Below are 15,104 nucleotides of genomic sequence, written 5' to 3'. Positions count from 1 at the left end.
AAAGGCAAATTAAAATACCATTCACAAAAAAACAAGTTTAGCTATTGTTGTTTTAGCGAAATGTCATTCACTTTCAGCAGCCCATTCAGCGTAATCATTTTTGAAATGTCCGACAGGGGTGCATCAGCATCATCTGTGGCAATGCGGCGAAACCACACGGACGCAAGGTTTAAATTCCCCCAACATGACCCAAATCAACATAAGCCACCAAACTATAAAATTGATAAGTGATTGATTACGGATACAAGAATCATTCAAAATGTGTGAAATTACAGTAGACAGCCATTCAGATATAAATCAATGTAGACAGGCGATCTTTGTGCAACTTCAGTGCTGCGTTAAGTGCTTTGAAAGAGTACAAGACATTTACTCAATGCTGAAATTACATTTTAATCATTATTAGTGAAGAGTCCTGAAGGAGGTTCAGCCAGGGTCATACAATGATGTTCATGGCACTTAACAGGCTACATTCCACACATTCCCTGTGAAAGAGACATTTCCAGAGTTAGAAACCAGTGCCCTACAGCCAAATAACCCAAAAGATCACCTAACTAAGTGACCTCAGATGTCAAATGTTACCTTTTCAATTTTTATGAGTCGCTCCATCTTGTCTCAAATACCCTAAGCAATCGTATAAATGCTGATTAAAGACTCGCAAGAATGCAGGTCTGTCCCACCCTCTACTTGATTTTTAATGTTTATAAACTGTAGGAGTTAAAGTAATTACCCTATAAACCTACATGAAGAGGTGTCTTCTATACTTCATGTGAAAAATATAAACGGGTTAAAGCAAGAAATATAATAATAGAGTATAGGGTGGTCCAGATCTAATTATGCAATTTTCATCACGTTTATTACATAGAAATTCACCCGAAAAATCCCAACCATCAACAAGTGTGCGAATTGATGACATGAAGAATCGTCTTCGCGCCGTACTGGAATCGTCCCCGCTTAAATCAAAGTCATCCAGACGATCTGGATCTGCATAATTAGATCTGGACCACCCTGTAATGTTACAGCGGAGTGCTGCCAGCAGCCATACCACATGCACTTCGGCTGGATGACAGGTTCTGAAGCTCAGCATGTTTGGGCCAGGCCAGTACTTGGATAGGAGACCATCTAGGAAAAGCTTGGGATGTTGCTGGAAGATGTGATGCCGAGGCCATCAGGGGGCACTTATCCTGTGATCTGAAAATGGATCCCAATGCCCCAGTACAGTGACGGGTGCAGTGAGCTGTGAAAATGGCACCGTCCTTCAGATGAGACAGAAGGATCGAGGTCCTGACTCTCTGTGGTCATCCTTCGTAAACAGCAGGGTGTATCCCAAGGTCCAGGATAAATTGCCCTCCATGGCCCCCTTAATCACCTCTCATCACTTCTCCACCTACCAGCTCAAAATGTTTGCTGTCGCATCATCCAGGTGGATACAACACATTAATGGTGTTTGAAGTAAATCCCCACTCACTACAAAAAGTACTACATAAATGTAAAGAATTATTATTATTAAAAATGACAATAACTAAAACAACATGCAAATGAAATATGTGAATTGCTTACACTGCCAAACACATTTTAATGAACACATACAGTTAACTTATGTCAATTGCTTCCTTTTGCTATGACATACTGTATATTTAACTAGTGGAAAAACTAAAATGAAAAAGAAAACTGAAACATTTTCCTGATGAACAAATAATGAACAACTTTAAAGTACTTCCCTTTATCTTCACAGCTACGAAAAAAACTGGGCATGTCATAAATGATGTGCAACACTGATTATTGGCAGAATGAGAATAATTAAATTAGTAAAAACACACGCAAAATAAAGTAGCATTTAAGCCCTTAAACAAGTGAAGTGCACAGTCTATTCTCTCCTCATTCTTTTAAAATCATAAAAAAAAATCCTATAGCTGGTCTAAACACACTGGCATAGCAGGCGCTCCAATGGTCCAGACTGCCAGACCCAAAGGGTCCTCTCACCAAACTTCCACAAAATCAGTTACAAATAATATTTAATTTTTGTAAACAGAAAATGAAATATTGTGCATTTTCAGCAGTACAGAGTAATGGGGATTGTAGAAGAGAGGTGACAGTGAGTGCAGGCAGGGTGGAGTGGGTGGAGAAGAGTGTCAGGAGTGATTTGTGACAGACGAGTATCAGCAAGAGTGAAAGGGAAGGTCTACAGGACGGTAATGAGACCAGCTGTGTTATGTGGGTTGGAGACGGTGGCACAGGAGACAGAGCTGGAGGTGGCAGAGTTAAAGATGCTAAGATTTGCATTGGGTGTGACGAGGATGGACAGGATTAGAAATGAGGACATTAGAGGGTCAGCTCAGGTTGGACAATTGGCCTGACAAAGTCACAGATGTGAGATTGCATTGGTTTGGACATGTGCAGAGGAGAGATGCTGGGTATATTGGGAGAAGGATGCTAAGGATAGAGCTGCCTGGGAAAAGGAAAAGAGGAAGACCTAAGAGAAGGTTTATGGATGTGGTGAGAGAAGACATGCAGGTGATGGGTGTGACAGAACAAGATGACGAGGACAGAAAGATATGGAAGAAGATGATCTGCTGTGGCGACCCCTAACGGGAGCAGCTGAAAGAAGAAGAAAAAGAAGTGCATTTTCAAACAAAACAAAACAGTGGAAAATGGGTGTGTTGTGTTGCACGTTACAGGAAAATGTGAGAAAATCTACACAAGTTAGCAAGTAGACAAGGAACAGATCCATCATGATAAGCAAAAAAAAGAACAAGTAAGCTGTACCCAAATCAATAAACTGGCACAACAAGCCATTGTTAAACCACCAAAGATAATATCAGTGGAAAAAGGAGCAGATGAAAAGCTGTCTGTGTCATAAACAGAGCAGATTATTATACTGCATGTCAGGTGAAGTGTGTCATAGAAAAGACTTCTTCTGCTGGTCGTCCTTGCTCACCTCTTAGGCCGGGGTTTATACTTCATGCGACTCATAATGCAGCGGACGCTCCTGCTACACAAGCATTTTACTGCTTATACTTGAGCGTGTATTTTATGTAAATCTGGAGGAATCCACCAGGTGGCAGTGCGAGATATCACCAGTGTGAGAACAGGTTCGGCTTTGCTGTGTTGTGAATTGCCTGGAACACCCATTAAATTTAGAGGACACCTTACCGCAATATCTCTGAAAAGGATGTTTAATGATTAAATCCATCAGTCCAGGGATGTGTCCATTCTTGCTAGCATTGGGCACGAGGCAGAAACAATCCCTGGACGAGGCATCAGCTCATCGCAAGGTGAATACAAGCACTCACGTACACACACTGGCGTCATTTTAGTGTCACCAAATCTGCATATCTTTGGAAGGAAACCGGAGCCCACTGTGGAAACCCAGCAGGAAAACGAGCAGAGAATACAGGCGACGTGACTCCCTGCGAGACAGCAGTGCTACCACTCGGCCACCGTGTCACCCCCATGTGTGTAATTATCAACACTGTTCATTATTTAAACAAAATTAATGACTTATCCGTAAAATGTAACATACTTTCATGATGAAATGCATTACATTATGTAATATCCAGTATAAATCTAAAAAGATTATAAATGAGCAGACAGTTGGAATATCATACATTTGATATGTTTTGTGTGGTGATTTATTGCTGTTTGCCGCTACTGTCAGGACTGGAGGAAACCCTAGAAAGAAAGACGGCACATAAGACGGTATGTGAGACTTTTAAAATGTATTGTGTCATTACGATTGGGAATATAAAAGCACCACAAATGCATTTGTATGTCGGCATTTTGCTTCACCACATCGAACCATTCATCAAACATCGATCTCACAGGATCTGCAAAGCAGCTTTCTGTCACATGTAGATAGTAAACAGAGACTCGGACGTCACATTCCAACTTTTAGCACACTGCGCTCGCCGACTTTTTGCTGATACTGCAACTAACTATCATGTGTTTTGGCCTTCCATTCATAATGAAACAACATTGTCAACTAAACGCTTCGGATGAGCCATAAAACCGAGGACCTTATTTTCTGCAGTCATAAAAGACACCTGGGCATCTTTTGTAAAGAGTGGAGTGTATCCCAGTGTTCAAGCTAAAGTGCCAAGGATGCAACTTTAGATGGTGATTGTGGTGCTGTGCCCAGCACATCTTCAGGCGCTGGCAGCTCACACACCTCTAGGCGACCATCTGGCTGTGTGCTGACGGACACTGTTCTGGAGTCACAGAATGCAATAATGAATGCTGTAAGAGATGTGGCCAATGAACTAAGGAATATAAGGGCTGTACCACAATGTAATGTTGACCACAAAGTAAATGAATTGGTTACAAAATAATTGCCTCATATGATACCCATTTTTACATTCCACTAATTACATTCAAAAAAAGTTGTAAAGCTGTCCTATTTGTGATTCTTGCAAAGAATGGCCGCTTATAATTTGATTGGATCTTCAAAAGAAAGATGAAACAATGTATGACTTTGTGGTTCGGTATTTAATTAATCATACTCTTTTGAGGACTTCAGAATGTGGTTATATACAGTATGTAAGGTCAAAAATGGAAGAAAAAACAAAACATCAACACACTGGAATAGGTTTGATCAGCAGCTACAGGGATTATTTGATAAAGGAGATACCGCGTTTCCCGTGTCATATTAATTTTAGGTCCAAAAAATGCACTAGGGCTTATTTTCGGGTAAGTCTTATTTTTATCGAAGTTCAAAAAAGTAAAGTACATTTATTCCTGTTCAACAATTATACGGTACAAACTAGTGGTACGTTAACGCCTGTTCCACAATCAAATCAACATGTACGGTATTCATGTTCTACAAACTACTGTACAAGGGGGTACCCAAAAGAATCCGCAATAGCGCCGCGCTGGATGGAGCCCCCCCGAGCACACACCTCCCCCGCCACGGCAGGCAAGCACAGAACAACTTACTCCAAGGTAGCGTCCCAAGTTTCAACCCCGTCTCATGCCGTTCTCGATCCCTGCGGCCAGCGCGTGGCCAAAAACCCCCGAAAAATGCCGCACCTCACCCCTTCCCAAACAAGAAAAGATTTTCTCGCCTAAAAAAAAAAAAAATAAATAAAAAGGGAAATGCAGCACCCCTCCCCAGCAGGAAACAAAAGCCCACAGCCGCACGTCGAGCACAAAGAACGAGAAGAAGCAAAAAACGAGTTTGAAAGCTGTTCCACACTCACCCACCGCAGCAGGAAAAACGTGCACCCCTAAAGCCCCGGCCAGCGCAGTGCTACCGGTATCGCAGACTCCCTTGGGCACCCCCTCCTATGTTGACTCTGGTTTAACAACCAACATGTATTCATGTTATACAAACTACTGTATGTTAACTGCTTCTACACTTATTCAAATACAATCATGTCATCTTCTTCTCTAGAATATCATCTTAACTCACCATATCTGAACTTACAATTTCCTCCTGGATTTCTTTTGACTCTAATTCTTTTAGAATTAATGGCCTCAATTTCTCATGTGCAGCAATACTGCTCTCCTTACGTCAGAGGTACTCAACCTTTCTAGTGCTGCAACCCTTTAATACAATTTCCCATGCTGTGGCGAATCCAACAGTAAAATGATTTTGTTGCTACTTCATAACTGTAATTTTGCTACTGTAATGTAAAATATCTGATATGCAGGATGTATTTTCATTGTTACAAATTGAACATATAAAGCGTAGTGATTAATAACAAAAACAATATGTAATTATATATTGTGAAATATTTATTTCTAATTACAAATACACTAAATTTTGTCTTTATGACTTACGTTTATTTGTTTTTCATCATTGTGTATTGAACTGTAGTGGTACTTGCCGTCAGTGTCAGGTCTGGCTTTCTTGACTCCATCAGCTTTGCTTCTAAAATACTGGGTATCCTTGCCAGCAAAGCTCGGATGCTTGCTATCAAAATAGCGCTTCAGTTTGTTCGGCTTCATAGATTCGGCTGCTAGAACTTTACTACAAACTAGCAGAATACCCGCGCTTCGCAGCGGAGAAGTAGTGTGTAAAAGAAGTTATGAAAAAGAAAAGGAAAAAATTTTAAAATAACGTAACATGAGTGTTAATGTAATTGTTCTGTCATTGATATGAGTGTTGTTGTCATATCTATATATATCTATACATCTATCTATATCTACAGTATATCTATATATAGCAAAATACCCACGCTTGGCAGCGGAGAAGTAAAAAGAAAAGGAAACATTTTAATAATAACGTAACATGATTGACAACGTAATTGTTTTGTCATTGTCATGAGTGTTGCTGGCATATATATATTATATACATATATACATATACATACATACATACATACATACATGTGTACATACACTGCTCACAAAAATTAAAGGAACACTTTTTTTATTGGGCCTGGCATGAAATCAATTAAACCTGTCTGATAATTTTCTGGTTGGTTAAGCAGCTGAGTTCATTGTTAATCACTTTCAGCTGTATTGATGTTCATGGACTTAACGACAGGTGCACTAAAGTGGCAACAATTAGAAAACCCTCAAAACAGGACTGGTTTTACATGTGGAGGTCATTTCAAGTTTCTCCCTCTTGATCTTTTTTGGCTGGTTTTCCACTCGTGCTAGTTTTGGCTTGAGTAATCATCTCTACTGGCAGCAGTATGAGGCGATTCCTTAACCCTACAGAAGTTGCACAGGTTGTCCAACTTCTCCAGGATGGCACATCCACACGTGCTGCAGCAAGAAGGTTTAATGTGTCTCCCAGCACAATCTCCAGAACATGGAGGAGATTTCAGGAGACTGGCTGTTATTCTCGGAGAGCTGGACAGGGCCGTAGAAGGTCCTCAACCCATCAGCAGGACCGATACCTGCTCCTTTGTGCAAGGCGGAACAGGCTGAGCACTGCTCGTGCCCTACAGAATGACCTCCAGAGGGCCACTGGTGTGAATGTCTCTACCCAAACAATCAGGAACAGACTTCATGAAGATGGCCTGGGGCCCGACGTCCTGTAGTGGGCCCTGTGCTCACTGCCCAGCACCGTGGAGCTCAACTTGCATTTGCTCAAGAACACCAGAATTGGCAAGTCCGCCACTGGCGCCCTGTACTTTTACAGGCGAGCAGGTTCACCCTGAGCAGCTGTGATAGACGTGAAAGAGTCTGGAGAAGACAAGGAGAACGATATGCTGCCTGCAACGTCGTTCAACATGACAGGTTTGGTGATGGGTCAGTGATGGTCTGGGGAGGCATATCCATGGAGGGTGAAATCATGAAATCATGCATTGCCAGAAGTTCCCCTTTGCTTGTAATGCAAAGTGTGATTAAATGTGTGATTTTTTAACACGTTATGTAGCACATGCATCGAAGCTTCTCAGCTGTGCTTGTGCTAAGAAAAGGAAACATTTTAAAAATAAAGTAACATGATTGTCAATGTAACCTTTTGTAAGTAGTGCCTGGAGGATTCAGTGTGAAGAAACTCTGCAGACAGCGTGTTTATTAACTTGTGAATTTTTCTGTGAGTATTTGGTGGCAGCGTCACAAAGTCACTTCTGTAAGACTGCGTCAGCTGCGGAGCTCAGCTCAGAGCGAAATGAGGTGAATGGGAGGGGAGATGATGACGTGACTCCCCCACCCGCCTTAACTGTCAATCCCCCACAAACACAGTCTCACAGAATTTGCATAAGCACAGCCCTTTACCTGCAATTTTAACTTAGTTACAAAGTGATCAAAACTCTCGTTTATATCCTGCGTCCTCTCATTAAACTTGTATCCCGCATTACCCGTGGGCATGACAACGCCAGCGCAGCCTGTCTATGAACTTAATTTAAACTTTAGGTTTACACCGTGCTTTGTTTCCGAAGTAGCAGCACTCATGAATATGGTTTTATATGTAACTCGCTCGCTTATTATTGTTTTGCTGCCTTCTCAATTGTATAATGCATGTTTTCTTCAGCGCTTTTTGGAGCGCTTCCTGGTTTTCTACGTACTGCGTTGACAGTCAGTTCACATAATTATGTGGGAGGCGTGATGATATCACACGAAACTCCGCCCCCCCACGGCTTTCGAGCTCAACTCCATTACAGTATATGGAGAAATATACCTTCCAGTTATGACCATTAGGCGTAGAATTTCAAAATGAAACCTGCCCAACTTTTGTAAGTAAGCTGTAAGGAATGAGCCTGCCAAATTTCAGCCTTCTACCTACACGGGAAGTTAGAGAATTAGTGATGAGTCAGTGAGTGAGTCAGTCAGTCAGTCCTTTGCCTTTTATTAGTATAGATAACGCATTGCGGTTTCTCAATTCCTGCTGTAACTATTGAAGTAAAACCATATTGTAAAAAATCGTCACTATATTTTCTTTTCTTAACGTTCTTCTCTACACGATCCATTGTCATAGGTTGGTTCGCTAATGAAAATATTATAACACAATAGCTTCAATAACACGGACTATAAAACGTTTGCTTATGCTTTACTAACTAGAAACGGGTGTGATTTCAATTAGGTCATGAAGTGCGGAAATCCCCGTCACGTCGTTCGATCTACAGTAAACAGTTAAAAATAATAAAGTTACGACAATTAAAATGTTTGAAATTATTCTGATTCAATTGTCTGCAACATCTAAACTACCAATGGAAAACATTTGTGCAATAACAAGTTTTACACATTAGAATAGACAAAAAACATATTTACAATGGTCTTAGACGACTCCTGGCAAATCGTCATTTGACCCCCGACGGTGTCGCGACCCACAGGTTAAGAACCGCTGCCTTACGTGAACACACACGTGCATTGGCAACACAGCTTTCAGTGATTTTTTTCCCATGGATTCTTCACCCAAGTCACCACCTCTTGCAGCTTAGGCTTCACAAAGTTCCCCCGCTGATTTCTATCCATTCTGTTTTCAGTGTAATCATTGACTTCTATTCACAAATGGTCCTTGAATGGCTTGTTTATTGCAATGTCAAGTGTAACCAGGGCAGCTTTTAGGCTAAATACAGCAGCTCTCAGGACAGATGCAAAAATGGCGGATTAGCAGTAGGTTTTATTTTCGGGGGACGGCTTATACTAGCAGTACATCAGAAATTACTGCTAGGTCTTACTTTCGGGGAAACACAGTAGCATGTGTTTCTACTTTTAATAGTACACACTTTGACCACATTTCATAATTGACAGATCGACCAACAACTGTTAATAAACAGTGCAAAGAAACATCACCCAGAAAAGATTTGATGTGATTTTGTTCTCAAGTTAAAACGTCAGAAATCTGAAAATTATTTCATACACTTTTTATGAGCAGGAGTACATTAACGTGCTCACGTGCCAGTCACTTGCACAGCCTGTTAAATGTCCTGTTGGCAGGCGAGAACAGTTTTTCTGACAGAATGGATGTGGAAGTGGTGCAAAGCTACAGGTACCTGGGAATTCACACAAACAACAAACTGGACTGGTCTGATGACGCAGTGGTGTTGGACAAGAGGAGACCAATCAGACTGGACTTCCTAAGAAGATTAAGGTCTTGTGATGTGTGCAGTAAGCTGCTAGAAATGTTCAGCCAGTGTGGTGTTCTATGCTGTGTTCTCCTAGGGAAGCATCCCAAGCACAAAAAGAAGCACAATGCCTGAACAAACTTATCAGGAAAGTCTGCTCCATCACAGGATAAACCCTGGACACACTGGAAGCTGTTGTGCAAAAGAGAATGGTGGCAAAATTGTAAGCCATCATGAAACATCTCCTCCATTCCCTCCAGGAGGCGCTCACTTTGAGCACTTTTAGCCACAGGCTCATTTCACCACAGTGTGCTAAAAACCGCCAGTGGAGGTCATTTCTACCCACTGCTGTCAAGCAATTCAATGCTTCCACCCAATGTACTCATTATATTTATATATTTCAGTATTGTAGTTCAGGAGACTATTACAGTTTTCAACAAATTTTTTCTTATTCACTCAAAATGAACCTTAGCCAAGCTGTGTTCACCATTGAATGTTTCTATTTTGATTCCCATTGTAAAAAGATCTGACGTGCAAGTCAAATACAGCCCTCATGAGCCGATTTAAATGATCACCGTGTCTCATAGTAAGCATACCAGGACTCGCAATGCAGCAACACAGTTAAATATTCCTAAAGAAAGTTTAAATGAACTGTATAACAATATTTTGAGAACTTCTTTCATCTTTGACCTTAAAGATACAAGCATGAAACTGGAAAAGCCAAAGGGTTCATAAACGTTTTCTCTCCACTGTTTCTCACCAGGCCTATAATCAAAATAGCACTGGGCAAAAAATAACCAGGCTGCTGACCTTGCAGCTCAGTATGTCTGTATTTTCTAAACACTGATGGGAAGATGGGGGGAGTGCTTCACCCTCTATAAAGCATCGATGACACTGATCTAAAGACACTGGTAACTTCATTTAACTATTCATATGATGATCAGTTACTAGCATTTCTTGCAAATCCCACATTTCTATGGCTGTACTCTAATCTATTTGACTCTAAATGAACGGTACAAATTATTTTCTCCTTTTTATTGCCAGAGCGAAAATGGCCAGTAGTTGGGTTTGGGTGTTTTGACTGGAAATCCCATCTGTTCCTGTGTTTGGAATCACAGCTTACATTCCCTATTTTATACTTTAACTAGCAAAATACCCACGCTTCGCAGCGGCGAAGTACTGTCTTAAAATTTTTATTAAGTATAAAAGTAAACCTTTTTTAACTGATGGAAAATATACCAATAATTATTTGTTTAGGATCTCTTTGTATGCCACACGTTGTCATTTCGGCTCTCCAGTTGTAATATGACCAAGTTGTGCGCTGAGCTTACTCTTGAGCATGCAACGTACAGTTGGCCATGTGAAAAGTAATCTTGCATCAGTCATTCAATACATAAGACACAATGATCCTCCGGATATCAAGAGTGAGCCTGATATGGCCATGCAATATGTAACACAGAGAAAGGAAAAGGCAGATGCCATCTCTGGGCATGGAAACCACTCGGTAAGTGACAGTTCTTTGATCGATGGTGATCACCTCGATAGACATGTTAATGGGGGTATGGTTGGAACGATAAAGGAAATGGGTACCTGAACAATGTAAAGCAAGTATAAAATACCTACACAATAACTATAATCGTAATAAACGAACAATAAAACAGCAGAGAAGCCGTGAATTAAATAAAAAGGCTGCAGTTATCAGAAGGGAGATATGAATCCCGTGGCGAAGCAAGGAAGGGAATGAAGAGACCGGAGTGACGGACGGCCTTATATAGGCAGACAGCCAACAACGTGGGAGGCGTTGGGATGGGGGACCCAACACCACCTCACACACCGACCGAGCTGCAGGCTATGGACGTATATATGTACGTAAGTAGGATTCAGTTAGCGTTGGGAACCCGCATACCAAATTTCTTGAAGATGGGCCCATAAGTAACAAAGACCTTTGGAAAGTTCAATATGGTGGCTGACAGTGATGTCATACCACGGAAATAAGTATGTACATTGGTTACGTTTAGCTCAGGGAAGCCGCCTACCAAATTTCGTGAAGATGGGGCCATAAATAAGAAAGTTCAACATGGCAGACATTGTCAACCGTTACGCATAGAATTTAACCTGCTTAACTTTTGCAAGTAAGCTGTAAAGAATGAGCCTGCTAAATTTCAGCCTTCTACCTACACGGGAAGTTGGAGAATTAGTGACCTTGGAAAGTCCAATATGGTGGCTGACAGTGGCGTCGTACCACCGAAATAAGTACGTACATCAGTTTCTGTTAGCGCAGGGAAGCCGTCTACCGAATTTCGTGAAGATGGGGCCATAAATAAGAAAGTTTAACATGGCGAATGTTGTCGACCGTTATGACCGTTACGCGCAGAATTTCGAAATGAAACCTGCTTAACTTTTGTAAGTAAGCTGTAAGGAATGAGCCTGCCAAATTTCAGCCTTCTACCTACACGGGAAGTTGGAGAATTAGATCAGTGAGTCTGACATTGGAAAGTTTAATATGGCGCCCAACAGTGGCGTCATACCATTGAAATAAGTACGTACATCGGTTTCGGTTAGTGCAGGGAAGCCGCCTACCAAATTTCCTGAAGATGGGGCCATAAATAAAGTTCAACATGGCGGACGTTGTCGACCGTTACTCGTAGAATTTCGAAAAGAAACCTGCTTATCTTTTGTAAGTAAGCTGTAAAGAATGAGCCTGCCAAATTTCAGCCTTCTAACTACACGGGAAGTTGGAAAATTAGTGATAAGTGAGTGAGTGAGTCAGTCAGTGAGTGCTTTGCCTTTTATTAGTATAGAAAAACAGCCTTCTACAGGATCACATGGTCTTTATATATGAAACGCTACCGTGGCTGTTTGTTTGTCTAAATCACCTGTAGCTTGTAAACTGTTTGAACTATTGACCTGAAATTTGGTACACATATACTATGTCACGTCTACTGTCCGCTTTCGGGGTGATGATTGACCTCCAAGGTTATTCCTCTTTTTATTTTTATTTTATTTTATTGTAGAATCAACTCTCAGCAGCGGCCAGCAGGGCGGCTGTGTGGCACATGTGTACGGGCACCATTCTCATCCCTACCACCTTCGCCGTCACTTCCCCTACCTCTTCATATCTTAAATCATCAGGCAGACTTAAGACTTAATTTTTCACTTAAGCTGTCACTTAAGTAAAACGTACTAAGTAATTGCAACACAAACACTGACTTAATCAGTTTTAACGCAAAAAGATGCCGAGGAAAGAAGAGAAGCAGCGGGCCGCTAGGGTGGAGAAAAGAAGAGCTGCTCAGGAAGCAGTAAGCGCATCAACATCTGAGCAAACAAATGCTAAATGTACAGAGAAAGATGAGCAAAACTAGGAATGCTCATGTCAAGTGTATTCACTGCACGTTATTGTGCAGTGCTCCGTTACTGGTATTTTATAACTGTAGACTTACAATTGTGTGTACTGTAGTGGTTTAAGATACGCTTTATATAAATAACCACCTGCTATGTCATAATCCTCACAGCTCTGAATATTTTCAATATTTCTATTTCCAAACCTTCATGTCATTATATACTGTCATAGATTCCCAGGGATATGTACCCACCGGGATGCCGGAAGAAGCAGGGGACCAGAAATGGGACAATATTTTCCCTGGAGACCGCCAGGGGGCACCCGGACATGGTTGGAACCTTGGATGGCAGCAATTCCAAGGTCACCCGGAGTGCTCCCGCCACACCAGGAAGTGACGTTGGGCGGAACACCTGGAGCCTATCCGGGTCATTATAAAAGGGCCCGCCTCCTTTAAAAACTGAGCCAGAGTTGGGAGGAAGACGACGAAGCTTGTGAGGAGGGGTATGGAAGTCATTGAGAGAAGAAGAAAGAAAAGAGACTAAGACTGTTGGAGAATAAGGCATTGTGGTGTTGCGTTTAATAAACGTGTACATTTTGGTGTCTGTCTGCCTGCTTTTCACAACACCTAACAACGGAACTCACCATAAAACAAGCTGCATTTAGCTACTCAGCATAACTCTGCTTTATATTTGCAATCAATACCAAAAAAAAAAAGTAATCTTTGTGAAAAACTATTCATTGCTCGCTTTCAGTGTAACCTTCTGCTGTAAGCAAATATGCGTAACAACACACCGACTAAACAAAGCCAGTGGTATGAGGGAATACCACCTGTACAAGGCGGGTGCAGACAGATTGCGCTGTAGCATCTCCACTGGCCGCATGTTAAAATGGTGATTCATCTGCCATTTAAATGTGTGAAAGAACAGAAGTGCACACCTGTTTTTCTGAATTTCCTTATTAAATGACTGTTCATCATGCAATTTCTCCCCATTTTAATTCTGCTGCCTTTACCTCTACCAGGAAACAATGAGACATAGCCCAAAAAAAAAAAAAAAGCTGAACTACACCCAAAAGTGTAACTTTACTTAAGGAGATACCCTTTAATTTAAGCCTTCCAAACAAATAAAGCAAAAATAAAAAATGAACTATGTTACAAACAAAAAGTTAAGGGCTGAAATGCCAAGCGCAGAAAGCACAGAATACGCACCTTTCGAGGTATATTCTTATCAAAGTCAGGAAAGCTGATTACCCTGAGTGCCTTTCCTGCCCACAACACAACGACAGTAGCAAGCATCTAAAAGAAACAAAGAAGAGCAAAAATAATAAAAATAAAAGGTTAACTTCTTGGCACAGTTCTGGTGGGCGGGAGAGCAGTAGGATTCCAAAGAAATAATGACATGGACTTACTTGTCCCAGCCCCACACATATTGAAGATGGGAATCTGAAAAAAAACAAAACAAAACAAGATAAACACAAATTAATATTGTCGATACAGAACACGGATTTTTATTAGAGGTACATAGTTAAAAGGTGCAATTGTATTCATTTTTTTTCCTTCATAGCTAATGATACACTCAAACAAAAAGAAAATATGGCAACCACTCAAGCACACACCCCGGCACTGAAAGCAGAGTTTCACCTGAAGAACTGGATTACATGGCTGTGAAAAACAATAAAAACAATTAAATGGATGCATTTTTTTTTTGAATTTGCAATCATTCCATATAAATCAATTTTTACAAAAAGTAGGATTGAGAACAAGTCGACCCCCCCACCTGAGAGAGAGAGAGAGAGAGCGCATGGCCAACGGAGTAAAACTTAAAGCTTGTAAACATACCTAAACTGATGAGTTTGATAAGCCAATAGAGATGAATGGAGAAGAAAAAGAAATGCAGAAATAATTGCTTCCTCTGTGCTTTAAGAGCTTATTGTAAAATATTATTGATTAGGTCCTGCCAGGTTTTGGAAAAAAAACCAAAAAAACTGTACAGATCCTCTAACTGAATATTTGATTTTTTCCCAATTTCAAGTAGTATAGAACATCGGATTCCCACGGACTTAGAAGAGAAATTAGGATTCTTCCAGTTTAGCAAAATCAGTCTGCGTGCCAAAAGTGTAGTGAATGCAATCAAAGTTTGTTTGTCCTTCTCCACTTTAAACACATCTGGAAGAACCCCAAACACAGCTGTTAATGGGTTAGGAGGGATTGTGAGGCCAAGGCTGTCTGAAAGGTAATTAAAAATTTTGGTCCAGAATGATGTTAATTTGGTGCAGGACCAAAAATGGATGCATTTTTGACCAAAGTG

The 15,104-nt window shown here is 41.0% G+C and overlaps 1 protein-coding gene across 1 annotated transcript in view; it reads right to left on the bottom strand.

Annotated features, from left to right (window-relative positions):
* slc35d1a (solute carrier family 35 member D1a) overlaps positions 1–15,104 on the bottom strand; it is a 71,341-nt gene that overhangs the window by 34,087 nt on the left and 22,150 nt on the right. Inside the window, exons 2-3 of the mRNA XM_039735654.1 lie at positions 14,206–14,239; positions 14,006–14,092 (exon numbers count right to left, since the gene is read on the bottom strand). Of these exons, the coding sequence (XP_039591588.1) occupies positions 14,006–14,092; positions 14,206–14,239 (121 nt within the window). The remainder of the gene's footprint in view (positions 1–14,005; positions 14,093–14,205; positions 14,240–15,104) is intronic.

The sequence above is a fragment of the Polypterus senegalus genome, chromosome 14 (genome assembly GCF_016835505.1).
Source record: "Polypterus senegalus isolate Bchr_013 chromosome 14, ASM1683550v1, whole genome shotgun sequence".
NCBI classification, from domain to species: domain Eukaryota; kingdom Metazoa; phylum Chordata; class Cladistia; order Polypteriformes; family Polypteridae; genus Polypterus; species Polypterus senegalus.
This window is presented reverse-complemented; position numbering and strand designations above follow the sequence as displayed.